Source organism: Fukomys damarensis, unplaced genomic scaffold, assembly GCF_012274545.1.
Source record: "Fukomys damarensis isolate Sample0158 unplaced genomic scaffold, DMR_v1.0_HiC HiC_scaffold_30, whole genome shotgun sequence".
Taxonomy (NCBI): domain Eukaryota; kingdom Metazoa; phylum Chordata; class Mammalia; order Rodentia; family Bathyergidae; genus Fukomys; species Fukomys damarensis.
The window spans coordinates 35,151,236-35,167,519 of record NW_022900942.1 but is presented as its reverse complement, the minus strand read 5'-3'; the positions used below and the strand labels follow the sequence as shown (position 1 = coordinate 35,167,519).

At 39.7% G+C, this 16,284-nt stretch overlaps 1 protein-coding gene and 1 pseudogene across 2 annotated transcripts in view; both read right to left on the bottom strand.

Annotated features, from left to right (window-relative positions):
- Nucleotides 1–1,939: 1,939 nt before the first annotated feature.
- Myo5b (myosin VB) overlaps nucleotides 1,940–16,284 on the bottom strand; it is a 270,247-nt gene continuing 255,902 nt past the window's right edge. For both annotated transcript variants that reach the window (XM_033757427.1, XM_010621696.1), the window contains 4 exons: nucleotides 15,864–16,149; nucleotides 15,122–15,296; nucleotides 13,429–13,509; nucleotides 1,940–2,467 (listed from right to left, as the gene is read on the bottom strand). In XM_033757427.1, the coding sequence (XP_033613318.1) occupies nucleotides 2,315–2,467; nucleotides 13,429–13,509; nucleotides 15,122–15,296; nucleotides 15,864–16,149 (695 nt within the window). In that variant the 3' untranslated portion in view covers nucleotides 1,940–2,314. The remainder of the gene's footprint in view (nucleotides 2,468–13,428; nucleotides 13,510–15,121; nucleotides 15,297–15,863; nucleotides 16,150–16,284) is intronic.
- LOC104860508 lies at nucleotides 8,310–10,863 on the bottom strand (annotated as a pseudogene).

The window sequence follows — 16,284 nt, the reverse complement described above, 5'->3', positions numbered from 1 at the left end:
AAGGACACTGATCTGTACCGGTATAGGACGTTACTTTTCAGGCCTGTGTCCCAGGAGCTCTCTAGGTTGGGTGGCTGAGTACAAGAAGGCAGCTGTAGTGGTGGTGTTGGTGGCGGGTTTGTTTTACTTCCAATGTATGAAGAAATCATATCTTCTTGATATAATATGGAGGCTGTTCTTGACTGATTTGCAAACCATCTCATCCCATTATAGGAGCAGTATGTTATTATTAAATACAGGAAACACAGAAAAAAGTTGGTGGGAAAGTATGTAGGATTTTCCACTGCACGATTGTTTTTGAACAGTCGTAAAAACCTTTAAGAAGAGCAGCCACGGCCGAGTGTGGTGGCACACGCCTGTAGTCCTAGCATGTGGGAGGCTGAGGCAGGATTACTGTGAGTTCGAGACCAGCCTGAGCTATATAGTGAATTCCAGGTCAGTCTCAACTACATAGTGAGACCCTGTCTCAAAACAAACAAACAAACAAACAAAAAACCAAAACAAAAGAGCAGCCAGTAAACATCTAAGCCTATTATTATTGAATCATCTTTTAAAAATATTTTACAATGGAGATATATGAAAAGGGGAAGTTAGCCTAGGCTATTTTATTCTCTCAAAAAAAAAAAAAAAAAAAAAAAAGCCCCAAGCAGGGCTGGGGATTTAGTTCAGTAGTTCTGCTGCCTGCTTTGTAAGCACAAGGACCCGAGTTCGATCCCTGAGACCAAAATTTAAAAAAAGAGAATGATAAAAAGCCCTAAACAAAACAAAAACCCTACAAAACAAAACCCACAAATCTTTGGGTAAATTAATAATCACAGATTTTTTTTTGAGGGGGGGTACTAGGGATTAAACTCAGGACATTGTGCTTTTGAGGTACGCAGCAGAACCACGGAGCTAAATCACTAGCCCACCATTATTTCTTAAAGGCTTTTTAAAGCAAATTATTCTCAAACCAAAGTGTTTAGCTTGTTATGTACTGTTATGGCTTGTGCTTAGATGTCCCCCAAAGCTTCATGCAGTCATGGGTGGGGCTTTTTCAAAGGCGGCTGGATCTAGAGTGTGTGTCACTGGGACTGATTCGTGGTACAATGTTATTTCAAACGCATTAGGATCAAGGATGTGAGTGCCACCTGCCTTAAATAGTCTGGATAAGATAAAAGGGGGAGAAAGATGCTTTTAAGGCCCCTTGTTGCTTTTGCTGTCTTTTGTTTGCCATGAACGTCTCCTCTGCAATGCCCCTCTGCCAAGCCACCCCATCTTGGAGCCAGCAGATTAGGGACTAAAGTATCTACAAACTGTGAGCTAAATAAACCTCTCCCAGGTGTTCTGTCAGGGCAGTCAGAAAAGTAACTAAAACGTATCTTGGGCATCTGTAATTAGTAGTACATTACATAATGCTTTTATTGGCGGGTTAGTGGCATTAAGAAATCAACAGCTTTCACTCTGACTTATTTAGTCTTTACATCTTTAAATAAAACAAGTTACTCTGTTTTCATATTTAGCATATATACATAGTTTTTGTTTTATTTTTTTTTGCAGTTTTGCTGGACTTGATAGGTAAATGGACTACCACCTGAAACAGTATTTTTCCATCTTCCTTACAACTCACATCTGGAATAGAAATGTTTTTAGCATAAATCTTCTATAAATACACAAGACTACACAAAATAACTTGAGCAATTATGGACTTCGTCTTTGAATTTTGCTTCAGAAATCAATACTGACAATGTTTGGTCTGGAGTTCAATTACACCACTATCTCTGATTCACCAGTCATTGACATATACTTGTGAGAAGTTTCTCACAAAGCTCTGGCCTGGATTTTGTTCTTAAAACATTTTCAGAAGCTCAGCTATGCCTATTTGTCAACCTGAGTAAACTGTCAGTATCAGCAGTTACCATGGTTATTAGTACAATTTTTTGTGAAAAGGGCAATTTCTATCACATATTTTGATATTATCTCAATTTTGACATTCTCCAGTTAATATCAAATATCAAATCTAGGAAGCTTCCACTTTATATAACTGGCACATTTTTTTGTGACCACAGAGACTTGCTCGGTGGATATTGATTATGATGTGTATCTGTTTAGACTGAAATCAAACCTTAAAAAAAATTCCATATTTCAAGTGTTTTTATTCTGAGAGTAGATACAAAAATTAATGACAGGAATGTGTTTTACTGTCTAGTTCAGCATTCTCTCCATATCTGATTTGATCCACTTTCACCAGATTTAACAGGTCCTTAGATTCATATGACTTTCTATATTTCCTTGTGCTCACTGGAAATTGAGCTGATGCTGGAAAGGTACATCTTCAGACTTCATTAAGGAACTCTAGCTTAAGACATGATGGAATGTGGATTGAGTCCATGGTCAGAGAAGATGGATTAAATGGAAACAAAACAGGAAACATGTGTTTGAAGTCTAACAGCAGTTGCTGAGGGTCATTCCGTTCTTGCAGCTGTGCCTGTAGGGAAGAAAAAGGCCACATAAATATTTACTGCACACAAGTGAGTTGGCACACAGGATGGGAAGATCTCTAACTTAATCAAGGAGGGCACAGTTTATAATAGCTAAAACTCACAACCCAAACGCCTATCAACTGGAGACTGCATAAAGATGTGGCTTTTCTACAAAATGGAGTACTACTCAGCCATAAAGACTGAGAAACTAGAAACATTTACAGCTAAATAGATGCACATTGAGGTTATACTTTTAAGTGAAATAAACACACGAGTAAATATGGAATAGTTTCTCTGGTGTGAAAAACTAAAAGTGTAAATAAGGTTCAAATGGTATAATTAAGAGTGTGAAATAGGAATAAAATGGCTAAAGGGGAAGTAGGAAGGGGAGCGGAAAGGAAATAAGGGAAAAGAAAAAATGTGAAAAAAGGAAAAATGGAAACAAAGTCTTTGTAAATAGGGAAGGGTGAAGAGGGTGCAAGGAGGGCAGGGGTATGGGGAAAAAAAAACCAAGACATATCATGTAAAGGTACAAGATCCCAATGATAAATGTAATGGTATTGTTTGCTTTAAATGTACCAATTAACTTAACAGGGGTGGGGGGAGATAATCAAGGAGGACCTTCAAGACCAGGAAAATATGGGCTTCCTATCCCTGAGGTATTTAGTGGTGTGAGAAACCCTGGGTTAGGCTTGTTGAAGATCAGATGATTAAGCTTTCGTCCCAGTTCTAACATTATTTAAAATTTTGTTCTACATAAAGAAGGTAAAAACGGATCTTAGGTACAGCCATGTGGAGTGGAATAGCAGTGAAATAGTTAAGGTCATAGGTTCTAGAAGCAAACAGCCTGAGCTCTCATCATGGCCTGACCTGGAAAATTCCTGAATCTCTCTATGCCCTGGTTTCTTCATCTGTAGGATGGAGTGTGAAAGAGTAAAATCATATAAATGGCAGAGTAGGAATTCTATGGGCAGTCCTTGTACTGAAATGACTATTGAGTTGGAAAGACTATTGTTATCATTTATCTCAGAACTCTGGAACTTGCTTGGACCCCAATTACAGCCAGGAGAGTGCTTGATGAAGGGAGAGGCTGATATTTGCTGAGAAAGCCTTGTATGTGAACTAGCTACTGTCACTGTCCCCCATTCTTCAGCCCCAGGGAAGCTATGAGCATATAAGCCCAATTCCTAAAGCAGCTGGCTGGTACTAGGGCAGGCAGTAGGACTCTGCTTTCCAAAAATGTGGGTTTGTACATTTTGATTCATCTGCTGGGTCCTAGCACAGATCTTGAGATGCAATGGCTAGTCTTGGTACCATCACCTGGAATATTTAAGAAGACAGATCTTCTCTCCCTTTCCCGCTATTTGAAGCCAGATATTTTAGGAAAATACAACAATCAGAAATAAAACATTCAGTAAAAGAGTTCATTGGGAAACCTGAAAGGATCAGATAGACAGAAGAAAGATCAGTGAAACTGAAAATAAGGCAATTGAAATGATCCAGTCTGAGCGGAAGAAAGAGAAACAGAAGAGTAAAACACAATATCTGAGGAAACAAGTAACAGTATACTAATATGTACATCACAGGAGTTCTGGGGGAGAGGGGGAGGGGGGATTTATCTCAGCCATTCCTGGGCAGCTGTGTTGCTGCAGCTGGGTCCAGGCTGCCCCAGCAGCCTTCGTGCACAGGTTAATGTTGATCAGTCCCCAGAACCTCCCGGGGGGCTCTCCATCAGGGTGAAGTGTGAGCTGGTTGCACACAGGGCAGCTGCAGTTGCTGCAGGGAGTCTTTCAGGTAAGAACAGTTCTCTTGTTTGTCAAGACAAGGTTAGATTAATGAACATCCAAGAAGATCAATTAATTCCAAGCAAGACGAATTCAGAGAAATTTATAATAAGGTAGATTATTGTCAAACCGTCAATAACCAATAACAAGGAATCTTGATAGCAACGAGAAAGAAGTGTGGAGGCCAGGAGGCAGTGGTATGGCACAAAGTCCTAAAAGGAAAAAAAATTTCAACTGGGAATTGTGTATCTGGTTAAAATTGCTTCAAGAATGAAGACAAAGCCAGACATGGTGCACACCTGAAATCCTAGCACTCTGGGAAGCTGAGGCAAGAGAACTGGAAGTGAGAGCCTGGCATAGGCAATTGAATGACTTAGAACTTGTCCCAAAATAGAAAAATAAAAAAGGCCTGGGAATGTAGTTCAGTGTAAAGACCCTGGGCTCAATCCCCAGTACAGGGGGAAAAAGAAAGGATAAAATTAAATCATTTCCTAGATACAAAGGACATTATATTTTGATTAAAGGTTCACTCCATCAAGAATAATTATAAACATACATGTACCTAGTAACAGAGCTCCAAATTACATGAAGCAAGATCAACAGAGCTGAAGGGAGAAACAGTTTTCCAATAATGGATAGACACTTCAATTCCCCATTTTCAATTATAGGTAGTGTTATGCCTTGTGTCTAAATGTCTCCCCAAAGCCTCATGTGGTCATAGGTGGGGCTTTTCAGAGATGGCTGGATCTAGGGTATGCAATACTGGGGTTAAGTGTGTGATGCTGGGATTAAAGGTGTGTGATTAGTAAATTGGCCCACTGATTTGGCATAGTTGTGAATATGGATAATGGGAAGGCCCACCCTGGGTGTGGGTGGCACCACCCAAAGGGTGGACAGCCTGGAAGGGATAAAAGGGAGAGTGCCTGATGTTCACTGCTTGCTCCTTTGTTGCCTTCTGCCTGCCTTGCCGTGCCAGGGAAAGTTTGTCCTCTGCAGTGTCCCTCTGCCATGCCACTCTGCCTTGGAGCAGTCAACTATGGTCTGAAACCTCTACAAACTGTAGGCCAAAATAAACCTTTCCTCCTTTAACTTTGAGTATCAGGTATTTTGTCTCAGCAAAAAGAAAAGTGACCAAGTCAGATAGATTAACAAGACAGAAGAGGTAAACAGGGGCCATGAACAACACTAACCTCAGTCAGACCTCACAAACATATACAGAACCCTCCACTCAAGAGCAGAACGCACATTCTTAGTGTCCATGGAACATTTCCCAGGCCATAGATTACACAAGATACATTGCCTTAGCACATTTGAGATCCTACAAAGCATTCTTTTCTGGTTGATATGAAATGAGACTAGAAAGGAATAAAAGAAAACTGGAAAATCCACACTGCTGTTGAAATTAACATGTTCTTAAATAGCTAATGGGTCAAAAATTACAACAGAGCAAAAGAAGTTAGACAAGTCAAAGGGAAAGTACAAACTCATGGGATGTGATAAAAGTAGCACTGAGATAAATTTATAACTTCTGCATGCCTGCATTAAAAATGATCTCAAATCAATAAACTATCTGAATACCTCAGAAAAGCAAAAAAAAAAGGAAGAGCAAACAAAACCCCAAGCAAGCAGAAAGCAGGAAATTAAAAAAGACTAATTTCAGAAGTTAAATTATTGAAGTTAGAAATGAATGTCAGGCCATCAGTATCAATTTTACAGAAATTAAAAAGAATTAAAGAAAATAATAAGAATTTTACACCAACAAACTAGATAACCTGGCTGCAATGGACAAAATCATAGTACCAAACAATTGAAACTGTCTCAAGAAGAAGTGGGAAATCTGAATAGATCTACAAATAATGAGATTGAGCTAGTATTTTTCTATCACCCCCACCCGCACATAAGATCAGATATCTTCAGTGGTGAATTCTCCTAAACATTTAAAATAGCATTAATTCTTCTCAAATTCTTCCAAAAAATTTGAAGAGAGAATAGACCCTAAATCCTTCTGAAGTTAGATAACTAAAGCCAGGCAAAGACTCCAGAAAACATAAGCAAAATAAACCTCAAATGACAAATATTATATAATTATACTTACATGAAACACCTAGAATGGGCAAATACAGAGACAGAGAATAGAAAAGAGGTTACCAGCTTCTGGGGAAGGAGAAATAGGAGGTTACTGCTCATATGGAGAGAGTTTCTGTTCAGGGATGATGAAAAAGAAATAGTGGCTGATGGTTATATAATAGTGTCGCTACACTTAATCTCACCAAATTGTATATGTAAAAATGGCTAAAGTGGTAAAACACTACCATAATTTGGAATGTCTTCCAAAGGCCATGTGTTAAAGGAATGATTTTGAATCTTTAGCTAGCGGATGCTGGTGGAAACTATAGGAGGTAAAGCACAGTGGAAAGAAGTCAGGGCACTGGGGGAACGCCCAGAAGAGGACACTAGGACTCCTGTCTCTCTCACTTCACTGCCACGAGTGAAGCCATAATGTACTGTGTAGCCACAGGTCCAAAGCAACAGGGCTAAGTGACTATAAACTAAAATTTCCTGTGAACCAAAATAAACCTTTCCTCACAGTAACAGACAGCTGCCACAAATACAACTGGGATGGAGTATAAGGTTGAGAGGCTCAAAAGAATTAATATGTACAAAGCACTGAATATAGTGCTTTTATATGACATAAGTGCTCTATTTGTTATTAACTTTGCAGTGTGCATTTTTTGCTTTTTTTTGGTATCAGGGATTGAACTTGGGACCTTGTGCTTGCATGGCAGGCAGCAGCACCACTGAGCTACACCCCAGCCCTTGGTAAGTGTCTTTTGTTCTTCCTGCTTGGGCACTGACAATTAACCTCTGAATTGTGCAGGTAGAAATTGTACTTTTACAAAGGCCATTGAACTGTTCAAGTATTACCAAGAATAAAATTAATATACCTCAACTGCATGAAAACACAGGTCATTGCACACTAGTATGAGATAAGACAAACAGTTTTTCTTTTGGAGACAACACACTATTTTGCTTCCAACAGTAACAACATTTAAAAGCTTTTTTATAGGCTAGGGATTTGGCTCAGTGGTTCCACCGCCTGCCTCACAAGCACAACAGTCCGAGTTAGATTCCCAGCACCGAAAAAAAAAAAAGCAGCTTATTTATTAGTCACTTTTGTGGCTCTGTGACTAATAACTGAGATCAGCAATTTAAAGCAGGAAAGATTTATTTTTGGCTTCCGGTTTAAGACAATGGTTGATCAGCTCCATTGCTTTGGCTTGTGGCCAGGCAGGAACATCGCGGCACAGGAAAGCTGCTTCCCTCATAGCAGCCAGTAAGCAGAGAGGGTGAGAGAGCCTAAGGAAAACTGTATCCTTCCCAGTTACATTCACTCCAACATGTTTCCTCCACAAGGCCCCACACTCTAAGGAGCCCATTCAGCTATGAACTTATCAATGTATCGCACCCATGATGAAGTTAGAACCCTCACAATCCAATCACTTCTCTGGGTATCTCTTGATCAGATCAAGTTGACAATCAAGGTTAACCACAAGTTTACCTCTTTTCAACCTGATGCCTAAGCACATATCCTTAAACCACAATTAACTTCCAAATAAAGATAATAACAAGGTCAGAATTCTGCTTAACATGATATAACTATGCTGTATACAACCAAAAGTGCAATAATGTCCTTCCTGAAATCTCAACAGTTCCAGCATTACATAAAAGTTCAAGTCCAAAGTCTCCTCTGAGACATAAGGCAACTCTTGGCTGTGCACCTCTGTAAAAAACAAAACAAAATAGCGAAAACCCCAAGTTATGTAACCTCAAAATACAATGGCACAGGTTAAACCTTCCCATTTCAAAAGGCAGGAAAAGGGAGACAGAAAAGAATCAGACCGAAGCAAGACTGAAACCCAATAGGACGAACATTAAATCCTGCAGTTCCGGGTCCAGCATCTGAGGTCTGTGATGGCAGGATGTAAACATGAAAGTTTGGGTGGCCCTGCCCATACGGCCTCAATGGTTGCTGCTCATATGGTCACTCTTGGGCTGGCTCTGCTCATTCCAGATTCCTCTCTTCTCCAACTTCCTGGGGTCTCCAGGGCAGCTTTAGCTTCACTTTCACAGCTTCATGCACTGCCTTCTTAGCAGGGATTCTAAATACTGCTCTCTGCAGGGTTGCTAAACATATTAAACCTTGCCGGTTTCCCAAGCCCTCCTTTGAAATCTGAATGGTAGCTTCTGTGACCCCACAACTCTTGCATTCTGAATGCTTGGTAAACCTGCATTATATGGAGGACACCAAACTGTGTAGTAGCTCAAGTAGCAGCCAGGCCCCTTTGGATGATGATGCAGTGGTTTCTGAGTGCCTGGACAGCTAAGTACAGTGAAATCACCCTGAAGTAAAACATCTCTTAGGTATTCCCTGCCTGAACAAAAGGCCTAATGGTTCTCAAAGACATACTCTTATATCTAAGAACCTGTGATGGGTGAGGTCTTGTTGATTTCTGAGAAGCTCTCAAGGCATCTTTCTTCATGACCTGGTACAAAGTACTTGGCTTCTTTGTGGTAGCCCTAGTCTTCTCAACAACCACGCCATCTCTGGCTCCAACTTTGCAGCCAGGCTTTTTTTTTTAGTACTGGGGATTGAACTTGGGTCCATGTGCTTGCCAGGCAGGTGGAGTAACCACTGAGCTAAATTCCCTACCCCTTTTTCTTTCTTTCTTTTTTTATTTATTTATTTATTTTTATTTTTGGTACCAGGGATTGAACTCGGATCCTTGCGCTTGCAAGGCAGGCCATCAAACCGCTGAGCTAAATTAAATCCCCAGCCCCCTTTTTCTTTTAAATTAACAGAAAATTGTGCATTTAGTTTTCTCAAAACCAAATGCTGGGGTAGCATATTTAAAGACTAACCAATAGCTCAGACATTCTTTGGATTTAATGCGTAATTACAATAGTCACATGCACATCTATATAAAACTAAAAAGTCAAAAGTTACTTCTAAAATCATGTGTCAGTAAAACCTGCCTAGTACTGGTTATACAATCTACATGACTTGTATACTAAATTGCTCAGCACACAAAAGAAAAATAGAATAATTTATATTTATAAGGTACTATTTTATGAACAACTGAAACTCAGAAAAAAGTGATCAGAGTGTCATAGGACAACTAATGCCCTCTTTCTCAAAATCCTTTACAAAAGGAGGTAGATTCGTAAATTTACAGTTCAAGGTCTGGTTTTTTAATGTTACTTTTTTTCTTCTTTTTCTTTTCATTTGCTTTCAGCTTAAGCTTAACTTCTTCAGCTGTAAGGGCTCCAAGTTTTTTATTCTTTGCTTTCTTAACCTTTTCCTTGATAGTAGCGACATCAATTTTAGTTTTAGTAAATACTTCCTTAGGCTTTGCAACTAGCTTCTCTTTAGGTGGAATAAAAGCTTTATTTCTTTCCTTTTCTCTTTCCCAGAGCTTCTGCTTGTTTAGCCTTTATTGCTTCCATTTTCTGTCGCTTCTTTTGATTTGCCTTCAAAAAGTATTCATCACTAGCCAATTCTTTGTCAATTTGACTTTCTGGCTGTGGTGGTGGGAATGGTGTATACTCTTTCTTAACAGTTTTCTTCTTGGGTTCTTTGCATTTATTCACATTCTTATGTTTGAACTGTGGCAAAAATCTTTCCCAACTTTGTGATCATATTTCAGAATCTTTTGCCAACTCTTTTGCCAATTATAAACTGGATATTCTTCATGGTATCTAGAACTACTTTTCAAACCTCTTTTAAGGTTTGAATGGCTGAAACTGTGTTTCCCTGAACCATAAGGTAACAGTTTGTTCAGAATTCTGATGCCTTTGAAGTAGATCCTTTGGGACCAATAAGTTGTCTTCTTTTACAAATCTTTATTGCTTACTAAAGAACCTATGTTAATGATATCACACACAATATCATCCTGATAATTTGTACTTCCTGTTCGAATGAAACACTTCTTGCTAACAGTTTTATTAGATCTCTGGCCCCGATGACGATGTATGGATCAAAAGTGTTCTTTGGGGCTGGGGATTTAGCTCAGTGGTTCGGCGCCTGCCTCGCAAGCAAAAGGACCTGAGTTCGATCCCCGGCACCAAAAAAAAAATGTCTTCTTTGTAGTACATATAGTCACGCTGCCCTCAATCAGGTCCAGGGTTGCATTAATGTGATGTTCATTCAAAGCCTTCTGCACCAAAAGCCAACACTCTTTCAAGTAGACCTCTCTATATTTAGGGAACAAAGGTGCAAAACTTCCCCCCAAAGAGTCCTCTGGGATTATCCTCTTTAGAACAGTGAGGAGTTCTGATTCATCTCCGTACTCTGGCTTGTTTCCGTATATGTGCTGGGGAAGCGAGCACCTGGCTTCAGTTTCTGGCTGCAAAGTTCACCTTTCTCAGGTGCTGCAGAGTCCTGTTCAGTGAGGAGGATGCCATTTGCAAACTGCTTAGGCTTTTTTTTTTCCTGGCCCAAACAAAAGTTTTTCAAATCTTTTGCCTATTTTTTGCTTCTTATTGTTCACTATAAATCTGGCTATAAACAGCCAGCAATACTTACATTTTGAAATAGAAGCTGTGGTCAGTAAATACATGGTAGCATTTGAAAAGTTCTGGAAAACAGGCTTACAGAAGGAAATTAGTTTGATCGTAGGATTTTTGAGGTGGTTTTATACTACAGCAGGTTTTAAATTATAGGTTTTCTTTCGGGTTTTTTTTTGGGGGGTGGTTTTGAGACAGGGTCTCACTATGTAGTTGAGACTGACCTGGAACTCACTATGTGGCCCAGGCTGGTCTCAAACTCACAGCAATCCTCCTGCCTCAGCCTCCCGAACCACCACTCTTGGAAAAATACAGGTTTTCTATAGTACAACAGAACCTCAAATTGTCCAAGTTTTCTTTTCTTTCTTTTTTTCTTTTTGCTACCAGGGATAGAACTTGGGATCTTGCACTTGCAAAGCAGGTGGTGGAACCACTAAGCTAAATCCCCGGCCCCTGTCTAAATTTTCTTAAACTACGTGGATAATGTATAGAAAATTGTCTCACATTCCCAAGTACTAGATCACAAAATACTCATATTTAGCAACTTAAAAGATGGGCCAGGGCTGAGGATTTAACTCAGTGGTTCCAGTGCCTGTCTTGCAAGTGCAAGGACCCAAGTTCAATTCCTGGTACAAAAAAAAACAAAGATGGGCTAAATTTTAAAATAATGAGAAGCAACGTTTAGAAGAGATAAAGATATCTAGAAAGGAATATGCAATCAGCCTCACTAAATTCAGGTTACCAAATGGAGCGACTTGGCAGAAGACCCACTCTGGGATTGGTGATTGCTCACAGCCTACATTGAGCTTTGCTATGTTTGTTTTACAAATTATATGAAAGTGCACAAAAAATGTAAAGTGGGAGACACTGGGGGAAAACTCATTTTAACTGCCTTTAAGCTCCTTTTATTTTTCTTTATTAGATATATCACTGGGCTCCACTACCTAAAGGGCTTGAAAAATTGTAAAGGATTTATATCACAGTATATCAATAGTTTATCAGGATGCGATGCTGGGGGCAGTGGCACACACGTTATCCCAGCAATGAAGGAGGCTGAGGCAGGAGGATCATAAGTTTGAGTTCTACCTAGGCAATTTAGTGAGATTGTATCAAAATATAAAATAAAAAGGACTGGGGATGTAGCTAAGGATGAAGGCCTAGACTTAATCCCTAGTACTGAAAAAAAATTATTGCTTCAGTTTTTAGCTGGCACATAAAAATAGACACAAAGACTGATCATCGGCCCTATGCTCAGGGCCGGGCATCAGCTGTTCCTCCATCACCCAACTTGTCCTCCCTCTTCAGCGGCTGGCCCTGTTTCCTGAGTCCTTTCAATCAGCACTGTCTGTGCCCCATGAGATGCCTGTGGGGATGACCTTCTGTCCACTTCTCCCTGTGGCGTGCATCTCAATAACTCCTGGCATGTCCCCCGTTGTCCTTAAGGGAACAATCAACCTTCAGTCTAACTTGGCACCCATTTCTTCAACTTCGGCCTCTATTCTCTACTTAGCCACAAAGGCTAAAGTTATGTATTCTTTACCACAGCTCTTTTCAAACTCAGTGGCCCCTTCTAAATTTCTGAATCTCTACACTGAAGCATGGTAAGGAGTTTGAATAAAATCCCAAGTATTTCAAAGGAACAGCTTCTTATACAAAAACCCCTCTTTTGGTTCCCTTTCTCCTGACTCTTATAATTGTTTCATGTTGGCATTGCTTCACTGGTTAATGTGCCATATCTCTGTGAGGTGCTCCCATTGTGTAACTGTAACATGCTATACTCTGAGTTATCATTTGATGCTGTTAATCACTGTGACATACAGATTACCTAGAGGCTGAGGTTGAGTAAGCTTATTTTAAATAAAAAATGTTCATCTTAAGGCAAACTTAAGTACTCATTAGCCTAATTATTTTCTTCCAAGCATATTCCTAAGGGCAAATATTAAAAGTCTTAAATGCAAGCCGGGAGAGGCGGCACATGCCTGTAATCCCAGCACTCAGGAGGCTGAGGCAGGAGGATCACTGTGAGCTCAGGACTAGCCTGGGCTACATAGGTGAGTTCCAGGTTAGTCTGAACTACATGAGACACTGTCTCAAAAAAAAAAACCAAAAACAAAACAAAACAAAAAAAGTCTTAAAGGCAAGATTTACAACTTCAAATAGTTTTCTTCTTCTTTTTTTTAATACCAGTGATCAAACTCGGGTCCCTGTGCTTGCGCGGCAGGCAGAGGAACCACTGAGCTAAATCCATAGCCCCAAATTGTTTTCTTAAAGAACATTTCTTGATCCACTGATTGGCATGGTTGACATATTTGCTTTTTAAATTCCTTTTGGCGCCTTACTTCAGTAACACGTTGGCAATAAAATACTCAGACTATGTCTAAAACTTGAGATGCAGAGTTATAAACGTTAAATCCTCTGTGTGTGTACAGTCATATGTTGTTCACGGGTGTCAGGTCATGCTATTTAAGTAGAAGGCCTAGGAACATAATAAGGCTTTCTACCACACAGTGTAACCAGAATTTTATTAATAAAGAGAAGGTTAAAACCTAAACTTTCAAGTCCCTTTGCAGTTTTAGCATAGGATTTTTATAAAAATTGACTAATACTTTAAAACTTACCTGAATTGTTCGTATGAAAGACACTGTTACTCGTTCCTCAAATTCATTCAGGGGAGTATAAAGGGTTAAAATTTTCACAATCTGTCAGAATGAAAACAAAGTTTAGCACAGAACTAAATGAGCAGAAGTCCACTTCTGAACTTTAGGGGATTATATAACATCAGAATAAGAGAAGACTCCTCTATAGACAGGACCTACAAAGCAGATGGAGCTACACTGACCCCGATACTAGGGGTCTCCATCCACGGCTGTGCCTGGTAGATCTAAGCTTCTTTACCACATCTGTGTCCACCTGTCCCTTCCTCTGTTCTTGTAAACAATGAAGAGTTTAGAAAACTGTTACCTGAAATCCTCAATCTCTTATTTACTAGTAATTTAAGAGTTTCTTCCAAAAAATACTGGGGATCTTAACATTGGGTGAGAAAGGTCTTACTTAATAACACCTTAATACCCTTACACCCTCTTCTCCCCATTAAAAAATTCTTTTACGTATGAACTGTCTTATCTGAAATGGAGATCATCTTTTTTCTGCTTACCAATTTATTTGATGGAAGTAGCCTGCCCCAAAGCAAAGCCAGTTGCATTTCAAAAGTAAACTTATGAAAGTAACATATATTTAAAAGTAGGGAAAAGTTGGAAACTTTCAATACATTAGCAGGAAGCAGCAGTTTTATTAAGAGTTTGATAATATATCTTTTAGTAGTTATTGGAGGAGATAGCAACTAACTACTGTGTTAAAGTTTGGAGTTGGCTGTTTCTAGGTGCTGGTTGGGAAGAAGATGCACTTTGTATGGAAGTCTGATTTCCTTGTGCTGGTCTCCAAGTTCATTTCCAAATAGGTACACTTATAACGAAGGGCAAGATTTACCTGTCTGTGAATATAGTGTCTACAGTGGTATGTATGTATGTATGTATGTATGTATGTGTGTGTGTGTGTGTGTGTGGAGTTGGCTGTTTCTAGGTGCTGGTTGGGAAGAAGATGCACTTTGTATGGAAGTCTGATTTCCTTGTGCTGGTCTCCAAGTTCATTTCCAAATAGGTACACTTATAACGAAGGGCAAGATTTACCTGTCTGTGAATATAGTGTCTACAGTGGTATGTATGTATGTATGTATGTATGTATGTGTGTGTGTGTGTGTGTGTGAATAGGGAGTGCCAGGGATTTAGCTCAGTTGTTCTGCTGCCTGCCTCGCAAGCACAAGGTCCCAAGTTTGATCCCCAGTACAAAAAAAAGAGGCATTGTATTTATTATATATTATTAAATACCTTTCATTGATTTCTTATAAAACAATAAGTTATCAGTGAAAATATGACCATACTGAAATTATAATATAATGAAAGCAAATAATTATAAAAAAAGTAAATGCCTGATGCTATTTCAGAATTTCAAAAAATTTCTAGGTAAGAAACAATCTAGTATTCATTGTTTTAAAAAGTTGCTACTTAGGTTTGATATGTTATGGGTTTGCTACTTTGTCTTTCAAGTGAGTAAGGATACAGGAATTATGGGAAACAGCTCACAGACCAAAGTGGTCTCAGTACATCCCATCAATGGCAAGCTCAGAAGTATGTCAGTAGGGCATATAAAGGTTAGGAGAGAACACTAAAAAGAACCACTGGCAAGAACGGATTGGAAACAGAAGAGGAGCTTGCCTTGGGTACCATGGCTGATAGAGGCCTAGAATAACTGTACCTGCTGCGTGCTGAGGGAGGTGCACAGAGAGCAGATGGCCTCTGCATCCTCATGAGTTTTCTTCTTTAACTGCAGGAGTTGAGCTGCCTGGATCAGAGGTTCCATGGTCTGAACTGCTCCACTCTGGTGAAGGTTTCTTCCTCGAAGCCACTCTTCAAGTTGGCTTATGTTGTACCTTAGCCATAGTAAGAAGTAATTTATTGGCACCAGGACACCTGCTGTGTTTTGCAGGCCTGTTGCAACTCCTATTGTTCTCTTCACCTTAATTATCGCATATGGCTAGAAGCCTGAGAATCGCTTGACACTCAGCTACTATTTGTTGAATGAAAAATGAATAAAGGAATGAATGGGTGCTTACATTTAAGCAAAGATTAAATACTTGACATGACCATATAAATTAATTTGGGAGGGAGGTATTAAATATACTGAATTTAAAAACTCGTATTCAATATCACAAATACATCTATACTTCTGTGAGCCTTCATGCCTCTTAACTCATTGATTTCTCTCTTACCTAGGCACATTGATCTAGTCTTCAGACTATGTAATCTTCTTTAAGCTTTGATTTGTTTACTAAGTCATCATCTCAGATTTGATGAATTTTACCAACCAATAAAAAGGAGATTTGAGTCACATACTGACTGTGACAAGGAGAAACAACTGCACTCTGATTTGACTTCTAGAGACCGACAATGCCTTGTGTTCTGATCCCACTCAGTGTGTTGGAGTGAGGTCCTCTCACCTGAGTTGCATCCCTGTGCTCCAAGAGCAGATGTCCTTCCGCAGGAGGAGGTTGTTGAGAGTCACTGCGTTGATCATGTAGAAGAGCTGTTTGAATACCTGCAGGATGATCTCAGGATCTAGGCCCTGCTCACACATCACCATATGAAAGGAATTCATCTGGTGGATGATAGCTTCCAGGCAGTATGAGTTATCCCCATCCACCATGCTGGAGGAGCGCTTCCGGTAGCCCATTGGCTTCACACCAGACAGACCCTGAATGCTTTCATTTTCCAGCATGGCAGAAACTGAAAGAAAAGCACAGTTGCCCTCAAGCAAGTCCACCACTGGACCACTCAGGTCAAACAGTGCGTGGGGCTTTAGCAATGACACATCCCAGAGGTGTACAATATTGACCCGCACAGGAATTTATCACATTTGGC